This window comes from Raphanus sativus, chromosome 1 (assembly GCF_000801105.2).
Source record: "Raphanus sativus cultivar WK10039 chromosome 1, ASM80110v3, whole genome shotgun sequence".
NCBI classification, from domain to species: domain Eukaryota; kingdom Viridiplantae; phylum Streptophyta; class Magnoliopsida; order Brassicales; family Brassicaceae; genus Raphanus; species Raphanus sativus.
Window position 1 is genome coordinate 4,955,324 of NC_079511.1, and position 13,520 is coordinate 4,968,843.

Genomic DNA, 13,520 nt, shown 5'->3' on the forward strand with positions numbered 1-13,520 from the left:
CTAATTGGGGTCTTAAAGTTGTTAGAAAAAAAATTTAACTGGTTTTGGAATCCTTAGAAAAAATGAGTCCAATGGTAGACTCTATTTTGGAATCCTTAGAAAAAAAAATTAATTTGTTTTTTGGTGGTGGCAAGGTATGAATTAAGGAAACAAGGAAAGTCATTAAGCTCTTAACCAGCAAAGCAAAAGGAGATAGTTTCATAGCTAAACACACGCTTGAACGTAAACTTCAAAGCCATATTGGAAAATTCGTTTGAGTAGATTACACCAACATAAGTTTGAGTGAACAAAGACGTTACACATACTTGTTCTTCTTCAACGTGTGCATAATCACAGAAATCCCAAACGCCAATAAAGTTCCAATTTCAAAAAGAAAAAAAAAACGTTCTGAAACTAGCTAAGCTAACACAAACACATAACGAACCTGAACCAGTTCTGGCAATCCCGATAAGATCACGACCATCTAACAAAAAAGGCCACGAATGCGACTGAATGGGAGAAGGTTTCTGGAAAGTCTTGCAGCAATCAAGAACATTGTTAAAGCTGCGTACTTTGCAAAGATGAGTTTGAATCTAATTGGAGCCTTCAAAGGCTTATCCCTCTCTTCAACCTCGTCTTTCCTCAGAGGCGATTTGATTCTAAACCCTACAACCTCCTTCACCGTGACTCTCCCTTTGGAAATCTAATTGGACCAACATGTGAACACATATCACTAATCTTACAACCGATTGAAACCGAACACATATGACTAATCTTACAACCGATTTAAACTAACAAAACAAAATATTAAGAAGACAAAGCAACAAAAGAGACTAAAGGAAATCGAATTGAAACCCTAACTACATCGACTGAAACCGATAAGGAAATCGAAGGTATAGAGGGAGACGAGAACAACAACGAAGGTAACCTAACCTTTAATCTACCACAGAAGAAGATGACAGAAGAGGAGGATCGAAGATGGAGAGAACTCGCCTTTTCGTCTCCAGCTCTGTTTTTTTTTCTCGCCTTCGGTCGCGAATGTTGTTTTCCCAGTGTTACCAAACTCGTTTGCTCGCCGACCCAATCTTCACACGCCACGTGCACTAAGGATTTGGTCCTTCCAAGCCTTGTTTACGGACCGATCCGTACCGATCCTTGCCTATTTCGCATTTTTTTAATCAGTTATATTCTAAGGATTCGGCTACGGACCGCCGTTGTGGATACTCTTAGGCTACTTAGCTATGGAATTCCTGATTGTTTATTGATTTTTGTATATCAGTAGATTCGTCAATAGGATCTCAACGCGTGTATTTATTATGGGATGTCTTTGTCGTGGATCATTTAAGAATTCATTGACCCATTCACAAGGTGTCTAGAAACAATTCCCCAAGATCTATTGGCCAATAATATTTATTACAATTACACCTACACGGTGTATTAATAATGGTTAAGTGGGTATCCATATATAGTTCTAAGAATCATATAAGTGGACATCCATTGGCCAATACGAACTCATGGAGTCTGGTCTAACAGTTAATTAAGCGGTCCCCATATTAAACACCAACATAAACTATCAATTAAAACATGTTAATTACGTAAAAATAATTGAAATAGCAATAAAAATATTTGAAGGTGATTAGATAGATCATTAACTCATGTATATATTAGTATAAAACAACAACCTATAAGCTCCAAGGTAGTGGCCATTCACCAATGCAAGAGATCCAAGAAGAATGTATTATAAACTTACACCGTTTATTTATGTTGTTTCAAAAAAAATCTATTAGTATAATGTTATAATTTAAGATTTAGTCATATATATTGTCTACAAGAAAAGAAGATTGTGCAACCATTTTCTTGAAACGAGACATCCCATAAAAAAAACGTTCTATGACCTTAACCAGCAAAACAGTGACCAACGAGATACGATCACTTTTACATGCTTGTAGCTTATTAATAAGAAGCCGAAACATATCAGTAATATTGGTTAGAACAGATTCTTTTTTTTCTCAATGCTCTGTCTATTATTTATCTCTGCAAGGGAAATGACTTGCACCGTTTTACAGTTGAATGTGATTGGACCCCAAAAATCATAAGCATATAGGTTATATGTGTTAGACATTATATATGCAGGCATAAGGAAAAATTGGTTGACTAACGATATAATTAGCCAAAGAATTACTTGGATAAAATATATAAGACTTCATATATTTTTGGTTGTGCACTTGTGCTACATGATTTATTATAAGACTGACAAAAGTATATATATCTTATTTTTCAATAAGAAAATTATATATAAAAAATTAACCATGTCTTATATTGAAAAATCTTTCAAATTAATTATTTTTGTAGAAAATTTAATATTTAGCATACTTTTTCATTTGAGAAATGAAGCTACAAAAAAGTTTACGCAAATGCTATATATATATATATATATATATAATATATAGAGAGAGAGAGAGAGAGACTATTCATAATTATAACGGAAGCTATGTATGAGCTGCATGACATATACTGATATAGACAAATAACTTAACTCGAGCATGCAATTCTTGCCCCATAGTCTTATATTGACACTTTTATACACATATGCACCATAGTCTTATGTAATGTCCTGTTTTCGTATTCCGAAAACGATTATCAAGAAGTTAACAAGCGCAGTTGCCCAATTTTGAGGGAGTCCATCGGGCAATACGAGGAGAATGCACTGGCAATCATGGGATAAAGTGTGTAAACCCAAAGAGGATGGAGAATTGGGTTTTGAGGATTTCTCGAATTTCAATACGGCTATGTTGGGGAAACAACTATGGCGGTTAATCGAGAAACAAACTTCTTTGTTTTCTCGAGTTTTCAAGGGAAGGTATTTTAGGAATGCATCGCCTTTGGAACCAATTAGATCATACTCGGCGTCCTATGGATGGCGTAGTATTATCTCTGCTAGATCTCTAGTTAGCAAAGGACTAATCAAAAGGGTGGGAACATGATTTTCTATCTCCGTATGGAATGATCCTTGGCTCCCATCCACTCGCCCGAGACCAGCAAATAAAAACAATCATACTCTTTATCCGGATCTTACGGTGGATGCTCTTATTGATGCTACATCTAGAACCTGGAATCTACAGGCTATTAGGACACTGGTTGACCCACTGGATGCAAAACTTATCGAAAGTTTGCCACTGAGTCGTTCTGGGCAAAATGATCGGGATGGTTGGCATTTTACATTGAATGGGAAATACACAGTTAAATCAGGATATCAGGTGGAGCGGGTTTATCCGGACAGAGGTCAAATCATGCAGGAGTATGGCCCTTCGGTGATTTCTCTGAAGGCTCACTGCTGGAAGATAAGGTACCCACCAAAGATGAAACATTTCTTATGGCAATTAGTCTCGGGCTGTATATCGGTTAAGAAGAATCTAATGAGAAGAGGCTTGAAGGGGGATACTGTTTGTGACAGATGTGGGGAACCGGAGGAATCAATAAACCATGTGTTTTTTGAGTGCCCACCGGCAGTTCAGATTTGGGCTTTGTCAAAAATCCCTTCAAATCTGAACATTTTCCCGACACAGTCGCTGTTTACAAACATGGATTATCTATTTTGGAGGATCCCACCAGAAAGGAATGACCATCATTTTGTGTGGATCCTATGGTACATATGGAAAGCACGAAATAATAAAGTGTTTAGTAATTTGGATATTGATCCTTTAGAGACCCTTAATCTGGCAGAGAAGGAAGCAGTATTATGGGATGAGGCACAAGCAAGTGTGACTCAGGCGCTGGACCGTACTAGTCTGTCTGATCCGGCGAGACCCAATATACCAGGACGATGGTGCTTTACGGATGGCTCATGGAAGGAACACGACAGATTTTCAGGTCAAGGATGGTATAGCACACTCGAAGGTTTTGATGGATTTATGGGTGCAAGGAATACAAGAGCAGCTAGTTCGGCCCTACACTCGGAAATAGAATCCCTTATTTGGGCAATGGAATGTATGCGGAATCTAAGGCAGTTTTCAGTTACTTTTGCAACGGATTGTTCTCAATTGGTGAAGATGGTTTCGGAACCAGAAGAGTGGCCAGCTTTTGCAAGTTACCTAGAGGATATCTTCGTCCTGAAGAGGAGTTTCAACAGATCAGAGCTCGTTCATATACCACGGACACAAAATAATAAGGCGGACAGTCTAGCACGCAGTGCAAGGAACCAGCCGTCTTTTGTCGTCCATATGGATGCGGAGCTACCAGTTTGGATAACAGAGTCTATTTGAGGCTGTTAGTTGCTGTCAAAAAAAAAATACACATATGCACATATTAATTACCTGCCCAACAATTCCAACAATTAATTGAAAAATGTTTATCCAGTATGAAATGTAATATATACAATCCAGACATGATTTCCCTCTTATTCCTCATCAAAGAAAGTTGGAGTCCATGTCATAAGCATCTCTAATATACACTTTTATATATTTTTTACAATAGAGATCTCTATAATAGATGTCAATTTGCTCTAATGTACATCTCTATAATAGAGTTCTTCTATTTAAAAAAAAAATAGAAGAATCTTATTTTTTACCTCTATATTTAGAAATGAAAATGGCAAATCTCTATATTTTTCCCTATAAATAAAGAAACTCTATTATAGAGGCAAACATTGGACCAAACTCACCTCTATAATAGAGTTTTTCTATTTTAGAGAAAAATATAGAGATATAAATAGAGTTATGTTGGAGATGGTCTAAGTTTCTAAATATGTAGTTAACCTTTTTAGAACTTTTAACATTTGCACCAAAAAACAAAAACCTTTTTTAGAACTCATGTATTGTATAACATTGCGTCCAACTGTCAAGTTGAACTATGCAAAGGAAATGTATACACAACGGTCAAGTGTATGGATCCAGTTTAAAAAATCAATTTTAGGTTTGACAGGATTAAAGACCATGTGTAGTGTGGCATACTGGCTGTGTGCTAAAGTTCTTAGAGAGAGTTCATGGTTAGTTCTTCTAGTGGGACTATTTTAGTGGTGAGAAAGAAAGAAAAAATAACATTATACGTGCATTAGATCTTCACCATTTAATTATTTTTCTTAAAACTATACGTACATCAAATTGAATTCTCAAGAATCCCAACGGCGCATAAGGTTCGCCACAAACTACATTTTTCTACTTTGCTAATGATGAGGTTCCTGTGGATTTTTATTTAACGCTTTTTATAATATATAGAAATCATCTTTAAAAATAATATGTAAATTAAAGGGCACCATCGTTTTGGAATATGTACCTCCCTTTAGGGCTGAGCATTTTATCCGTTAAATTTGATTCGATTCGTTATCCGTTGCTATTCGATTCGAAAATTCCGAATATCCGTAAGCTTTCGAAGCAAAGCAAATACTAAAATTCAATATCCGTCAAAATCGAAGCAAATCACAAATATTAAAATTTTGGGAAGCGAATATCCGATCCGATCCGTCAATATATAAATACATGTATATTTTGATTATATTTAAAGTTTTAAATGTATAAAATTATATAATTATTATTCTAATATATTATTTGATAGATTCTATTCATATTATTACTTATATAAAAGTATTACATAAAAGGAAGAGAAAATATTTACGATAATTATAATTTTTTTTTAAGTTTTGTCTTATTATAATTTTAACTAAGTTTAAAAATTTACAAAATATGAAGATTCATTGCTTTTTTTAATTTTTATCTTTTATATCATGCAAAAAATATATTTTACAAAACAAATTTGTATCAAATTTTTAAGATTATTTGTATTAATCAAAACAAATGAGAGATCCGTAAGTATCCGCGAATATCCGCAAATATCTATTTATTTTCCGGATATCCGTTTTTCCGAATATCCGTATTTTTCCGAAGCAAAGCAAATCGAAAAATCAGATATCCGTAACATTCGAAGCAAATCACAAATACCTTCAAAAACCCGAATATCCGATCCGTGCCCAGGCCTACTGGCTCCCTTTGCCTTTCTCAACAGTCATGCTCAAAGCTGTTGCAACGTGACATGTCTCTTATTTTATGAAATGTATATTTTTTTCGGGAATATCCGCATCATATGTAACCTAAGAGTCTATGACGTGAGCGATAGTTGAGAAGTTATTCATTGGTCTCATAAGCTTGACAATCATATATTGGTTCGTAAAACTTGATCTTACACAAAAAAAAAAACTTGATCTTACTATAATCTTATTCACATATATAGTTTTTATTTATTTATTCATGCACTTATTATACTCTGCAAAACTGATGCAACATATCACTTAGTACCAATTCACTACATTGATAAATCACAATTTTATCCCAAAAACATATTACTTAGTAACATTTGTTTCGACCTGCATTTAGTAAAATCTTTAAAATGTATTTTATTTTATATCAGTTCACTTCAAAAGTTGTCTTACACAATGATTTTGCCTAGATCGTACGTAACATGTAATATTCAAGACATATGATTAGTATGCAGTAAAGCTAACTCAATTAAGAATCAAACTATATATTTCGAATTTACCCAACAAAGATCAAAGATATCGCTATAAGGAAAACAAAAATAGGCGCTGGTTTATATTAAATACTCGTTTAAATACTTATAGACATCCTAGATTAATCTCGAAGGTTGTTAAGTTAATTCGTTAGAATCTTGTAAAAATTAGTACTTATTACAAGCTACACAGCTGCACAGCCGGCAAGTACATACTTACTTGACTTGAGTTTGGTGACGATACATTATTAAAGACATCATGTGCTAGTACGAGTACGACAGAGATTTCACTAACTCGAAATCTTTTGAAAAAAGTTTGCAGTTGATAATTTGTTTTCTGTGGATGCAAAGTAAATTCTTAAGCAATACTAAGCCTATTGAATTAATATTATTTGATCTAATATGACTGAGCTTTGAACAAAAGATTTGATCAGAAACTATTAATTAGAATACAGTAATCGAATGGTCCATTCTCATAAAATTCGAATTTAATATGCAAAAATCCGTATGTATATAGTATACATTTAAAACTCTAAAATATAGATTGAAGTTCAACTAAAAGTACATGGCTTAAACAAAAGGTTTATCGATGGCATGATTCAATTCCTAGTCTAAAACCTAGCGAAAAACAAAATCCGCCGGTAAGCATAGTATTCCTTAGCCGGTTTGGTATTGCAAAATCTGTATATTATAGTTGACTTGCGAGTTATGAATAATACGTTGATGCTAGTTTTAGCTAGTAATTATCGTCTTGCTTAGGGCGCATCCCAATTTCCTCAGTTTATATATTTATCACTAGTTATTATGCTTTTGTGGGGTCGATTAATCCTCTTATTTTCTTAGGTTAAAAAGGATATATCATACAATATGGATTGAATTTATATTACTTTTGGTCATGACGTGGTTTAAACCCATCAAAGAGAAAGTGCTTCATCCACTCTATATATATATATAAGTCAAGTATACGAATTCTCTCGAATTTGTCCCCTATAAATCTTTATTTTTTAAGATGGAATTATTCGACCAACTGAACAAATTAAAGCCACCAATTGCTGCATAGGACTATTCTTCCATATCCACTTAATTAAAAAATTAATAAACTATTTACGAAATTAAAACAATAAACAAAAAAACTCTTCATCTTTGCTTATAAATAGACATCTAACTCTTAGAACTTTCTTATCATCTTAATACGATTCCTTGATTTTCTTGACAGCTTAAAACCTCAAATGGATTATCACACCAAAAACATATCTACTTGGTTAATCTCTTTGTGGTTTACCACTCTCTTAATATTACTCCCGGTGGTTATATGTACTAGACAACACCGGTTTGATAGCCCGAAACAAAAAAGCTTGTTGGCCAACGAGCGAGATCTGGTGACAGATTTGCCTGGACAGCCTGATGTGAGTTTCAGACATTACGCCGGTTATGTCTCTGTCGACGAATCAAACGGAAGAACTATGTTTTATTGGTTCTTCGAGGCCATGGATCTTCCCAAAGAGAAACCTCTAGTTCTCTGGCTTAATGGAGGTAATCCAATATATATATACATGCACGTATCAGAAACTGTTTTATATTCACATATTATCGATCAGTACTCTTGAGTCTTGATTGATATACTGTTAAAGAAATAGTGCAACTGATAACACGATTAATTCAATACAATTTTTAGTAATTACACAATTTTCAGTATCATGATTTTTCTCTAGTCGTTCAGCCATTTTCTCCGTTCCAACGTAAAAAAAAAATATTTTTTTTTATTCTGTCATTAAACTATATTTTGATGTTGGCTCACGGGAGAACATACTTAGGCTTTAATCATTTGTATATTGTGTACATAGGTCCAGGTTGTTCTTCTGTGGGATATGGAGCAACACAAGAAATTGGTCCCTTTCTCGTGGACGCCAATGAAAATGGACTTAAATTTAATCCATACGCATGGAATAAAGGTTAATCTTTTTTTTATTTGCATAGTTTTCTTATCTATATGTAAATGAAAATGAATATAATAATGAAAAAGGTTGATTTGCTGATGCAGAGGCCAACATGCTGTTTTTAGAATCTCCCGTCGGTGTTGGCTTTTCGTATTCAAACACAACTAGCGATTATCAAAAACTTGACGATGACTTTACAGGCAGGTCCATTATTATTGTAGTAAATATATAATCTATAGTCTCTGTCCTCGGACGAAGAATATAAAATACGTACTCCATAGACATAAATATGCTTCATTCTCTGTTCTTTTTTTTCTACGATCAGCAAGAGACGCATTCACTTTTCTTTGCAACTGGTTCGAGAAATTCCCAGAACACAAAGGAAATACGTTCTACATCGCAGGCGAAAGCTACGCAGGTTAACTAACACATCTTAATTTTAGTGTTAATATTTTTTTTTAAGTTATTTGTTTTTAATTTTTGTTTAATTTATTTTGCAGGAAAATACGTACCAGAGCTAGCAGAGGTCGTGTACGATAACAATAACAAGAACAATGGTTCATCGCTTCACATCAACCTTAAGGGTATTTTGGTACGTTTAGTGTTTCTTGACCAAAAACAAAAAGATACTAGCATTAACTGTTTTTTTTTCAGCTGACAATTTTTTTTTTAAATATACAAATAAGATGCATTCTTTGTAAAAAACTTTTTTGGTTGAATCGATTTAACATTCATTCAACTTTTTTTTTTTAAGTGGAGGTTCTAATTAAGGTTATCATAAAACCTAGTGAACAAATAATATAGTTACGTCTATCTAACATAAAATTTTATACTCATCTACATGCAATCCGTCACGCTTTTTTTTTTTTGGTTTTGGCGGCGTAGCTTGGGAATCCTGAGACATCAGATGCAGAAGATTGGAGAGGTTGGGTGGATTACGCATGGAGCCATGCGGTTATATCTGATGAGACGCATAGAATCATAACCAGGACTTGCAATTTCAGCAGCGACAATACTTGGAGCGACGATGAGTGCTCCGAAGCCGTAGACGAAGTTCAAAAGCAGTACGACGAGATCGATATCTATAGCCTTTATACATCGGTTTGTGTAGGAGATTCTGCCCGATCCTCTTACTTGGATTCTGCACAATTCAAGACAAATTATCACACCAGCTCCAAGAGGAGGGTACGACATAATACATACTACCTAATTATATTCTGATGGTTGAAATTTATGAAAAGATTACTATATAAGGGTCTATCAATGTTATTTTTTTTCGTTTAACATGCAAAACTTTGTTTGTATGCCTTAGGTTCCACCAAGGCGCTTGGGTGGATATGACCCATGCTTAGACGATTACGCTAGAACATTCTACAATAGAGCAGATGTTCAGAAGTCTCTTCATGCGAGTGATGGAGTTAATCTCAAGGACTGGAGGATTTGCAAGTACTCTTCCCATAATCCCATTGATGTGTTTCTTATTATCTTAAATAACATGTGATGGAAGTTGTCTAAAATTTGGTATTCTGAGATTTCAGCATGGAGATCTTTCATAACTGGACTTATACAAAGCCCTCGGTTTTGCCTATATACGAGAAACTGATCGCCGGGGGATTAAGAATATGGGTTTACAGGTAAAAATGCGTAATGGTTCACATCTCACTCATCATGTTTTTTTTTTAATAATAAAATTGTTGCATCACTTCATGATACAGTATTTTGAGTTACCAGTTAAATTGCTGATTTGTTACACCTTGGAAATTAAAAATTATAACAAATTAATCAACTTCAGGAAATAGAGTATAAATTTCGGCTGCTTGTTATGCAAGTAACACACTATACACTTGGCTTCTTTTGCTTTGGTTATATAACATGTGAGACTTTTTGTTATTTTCCGATGCATGATAAATATTCCACTTAACTGTTGATTTGGTTCTGTGACTCAGTGGTGACACAGACGGAAGAGTTCCGGTACTCGCGACAAGGTATAGCTTAAGCGCACTCGAATTACCAATCAAGACAGTTTGGAGGCCTTGGTACCATGAGAAACAGGTATACATGGATCTGAACCTGTTCTTAATTTGAGTTTGATTACAGCTGTGGCTAAGTTTCGTGATGATGCATGGTACTTACAACAGGTAAGTGGATGGCTCCAAGAATACGAAGGTCTAACGTTTGCTACGTTCAGAGGAGCTGGACATGCTGTGCCTTCCTTCAAACCAAGCAGCTCTCTTGCCTTTTTCTCGGCCTTTCTCACCGGAATTCCTCCGCCGCAGTCACGGTAGAGAAGCAATTATTAGTCGTCTTTATGTCTTGAGAATGTTTGAAAGATTTTGGGTTTTGTTACGTTAACTTGTCAGACACGGTATAAGGAGGGAAAATGATTGTAAACATGTAAAAGATAAACTGAACGTGACTATGTTACTTTCTATGTGATGATCGTAATGAACAAAGGGAAAATTTCAACACCTAAAAAGCTTCTGTAATAATCGCTATAAAATTGTTTCGAATACAACCACTTAAGATTTATAAGGTAAATGCACTAACAAGTTTGAACTTCTAGTCTTTCTGCTCCAGCTCCTTGCTCTTGTTTCCGAAGCCGAGCCTAATAAGTGGGGCCCGTACTCTAGTTTCATGATTTATCAACCCGGTTGGCGCGTTCAGAGCTGTCATGTGTGATTGGAGGTTACCGGCTCTCTGGTTCTGGTCTTTTACTGCCGGTGGTGGTTTTGACGACCAGGCTTTTCTTCGGTTGGGTTTTGACAAAGCTGCGAGGATCGTGTGTCAATCTATTGGAATAGCGCTTTGGGCAAGCCACGTAATCTCATGTTTTATCAAAGGCAACCTTTTTTGGCAATGTGTTCATCTTGGCCAAGCTGTGTCTCTTGTTATCCTAGTACACCCTAGTTTTTTTTTTCTCGTTGTAATGGTCAATAGAGTTATCGGTAACGGTGTCTCTTTTTCTTTACTTTCTTGGTGTTTAGTTTTTCGGTTTTATCCGCAACTAGTTTATTTTTGTAATTTCTGTTAAAAATTAAAATTTGGTCACCAATAAAATTTGAGAGACTTACGGAAACATACATTTTATGGTTTTGTTTCTTATGGAGAGACACATTATAAATTTGAGACACTTTATTCCAACAGCTGTTTTTTCTTGACCATTCCTACTCTGAGTAGCGTAAGTGTATTGTTCTCTCATTATTTTCCCTCTCGTTGTCTTAGTAAAATAATGGTTACGTTTTTTTCCGGTTTGTAACTAAGTGCAACTAATGTTAAAGTAAGTAAATAACTTTGGTTATTTTATTGGGTACAAAGACAAGTTGAGTTGTGGTTGGACATAAACGATATGAACAACAATTATATGGATAGTCCATTTGTGGACGCCGTATATGTGGACAAAGAAATTGGTGGAGAAGAGAAGAGAAACATAGCCACTTCCACCACTCTGAAGTAATTACCTCTGGTAGATCAGAGAGAAAGTAGAGTAAATAATTGTTATTGTCAGATAGGATCCCTCGATAATTTGGATCCGTCACAAAGCATGTTCGACGAAGATTTAACAAAACCCAAGTCTTTTCAATATCTATGCTCTAAAAAATTCTTACGAAACAAAGTATTTGATACAAGCATGGGGTTTTGAAAAGTTTGAATCTTTTACTCATAGAGTATAACGGCGTATCTAACGATGGAGATCAATGGAATATCGATGAGAGAGTGACGGAAGTCGTAGTTGGTGAGATGAGAAGAGTGTAGGTGCTTTTGAAATAAAAATAAATAAACCTTGAATGTTGAGATTGTCTGTAAAACCCACCATCACCACCATCTCCTCCTCACGTCTTCTATCCACCATCCACCACCACAACATCCACCAACACGGTATCCACCACCACTTCCTCCTCCTTATGTCTTCTACCTCTGTATCTCCATCCACTACCACAACATCCACCATCACGACATCTACGACCACTTTCTCTTCCTCACGGCTTCCATCTCCATGTTGTGGACGAAGGTCTTGTGGACGAAGTCTTATGTTCAAGATTTTGTGGATGGGGCAACCACCTCCACCAACCACCACCATTGTATCCACACTCATGTCTTCCACCATAGCTTCCATAACCACCACCGTCTCCACTGCGGTATCCAACGCTTCTTCCACCATAGCCTCCACCTCCACCACCACCACCATCGTTTCCATGGGACTGAACCTCGCTAATGTTGCGGCCGTCAAGCTTCTGTATGTATCCACCGCTTCCTCCACCACGGCCTTTACCGCCACCGCCACAGCAACCCTCACCGTAAGTGTAACAAGTAGCGACCACCGTTGTATCAACCCTCACGTTTTCCACAATCACCACCGCGGCACCGCATCCACTGCGGTATCCACCGTCACCTCCACCATGGCCTCCACTGTTGCCATCGCCACGGTATCCGTTGTCTACACCACCACCATTGTCATCTGAATTGCTTCTCCAATTTTAATACCAGACTTATTGGTTAGGAAAAATTTTTTGAAGAAAACAAGAGTTAAAAATTAGAAGAGAAATGAATGAAGATCTAGAAGTGTCAACGACGGCAGAACGGAACAGAGTCGACAAAGGCAAATCGGAGGAAAAGGAAACAGAAGTCGGTGAGATGGACGGCGGCAGAACGAAATACAAACGACAAACGGCAACTCGGAGAAAAAAGAAACAGAGGTCGGTGAGAATGGAAGAGATTAGGAGTTGAAGAAAGGTCTCCGATTTCTTAATCTCTAAACATCGGGGTTTTCTCAAAAGTGAAATTAGGGTTTGTCTATTGGAATATGTATCAAGAGCAAGTCGATTGATTTTCAAAATAAGAGCCAAAAAATATTTAATTGGTTTAAAAGATATTTTTGATTTAAAATGGAATAGTTAAATCAGTCTGGTTTGGTTAGAGGTAAATAAAATTGAAGGACATCGATTTTTTGGTCTGGTTAGAGAGTTATTGAAGTCCACTTACATACAAAGAGAAGGATATGTTAGTCATTTTGTTAGGAGAAAGTGTGCTTTGAAACACAAGTGACTTAAAATGTAATTGATAAAGAGGAAAGTGTCCGTGAGAGTAATATTCTAAAATTTAGAACTT

At 35.8% G+C, this 13,520-nt stretch overlaps 1 protein-coding gene and 1 long non-coding RNA gene across 3 annotated transcripts; one reads left to right on the top strand and one right to left on the bottom strand.

Annotated features, from left to right (window-relative positions):
- Positions 1-216: 216 nt before the first annotated feature.
- LOC108843340 (uncharacterized) lies at positions 217-1,281 on the bottom strand. The gene is made up of 2 exons (XR_001948310.2): positions 913-1,281; positions 217-682 (listed from the first exon to the last, which is right to left on the bottom strand). It is a non-coding gene; the product is annotated as an uncharacterized LOC108843340 (long non-coding RNA).
- Positions 1,282-7,667: 6,386 nt separating this feature from the next.
- Positions 7,668-11,438, top strand: LOC108860917 (serine carboxypeptidase-like 31). Of its 2 annotated transcripts, XM_057006653.1 has the most exons (11): positions 7,668-8,010; positions 8,322-8,429; positions 8,519-8,618; positions 8,744-8,832; positions 8,915-9,006; positions 9,300-9,599; positions 9,727-9,860; positions 9,953-10,048; positions 10,361-10,466; positions 10,553-10,695; positions 10,978-11,438. In XM_057006653.1, the coding sequence occupies exons 1-11, from the start codon at positions 7,707-7,709 to the stop codon at positions 11,021-11,023; spliced, it is 1,518 nt and encodes a 505-aa protein (XP_056862633.1). In that variant the 5' UTR covers positions 7,668-7,706; the 3' UTR covers positions 11,024-11,438. The 2 variants fall into 2 exon arrangements, with proteins under 2 accessions (XP_056862633.1, XP_056862634.1); XM_057006654.1 differs by lacking the exon at positions 10,978-11,438 and having other exon boundaries at positions 7,678-8,010; positions 10,553-10,843.
- The last annotated feature ends 2,082 nt before the right edge of the window (positions 11,439-13,520 follow it).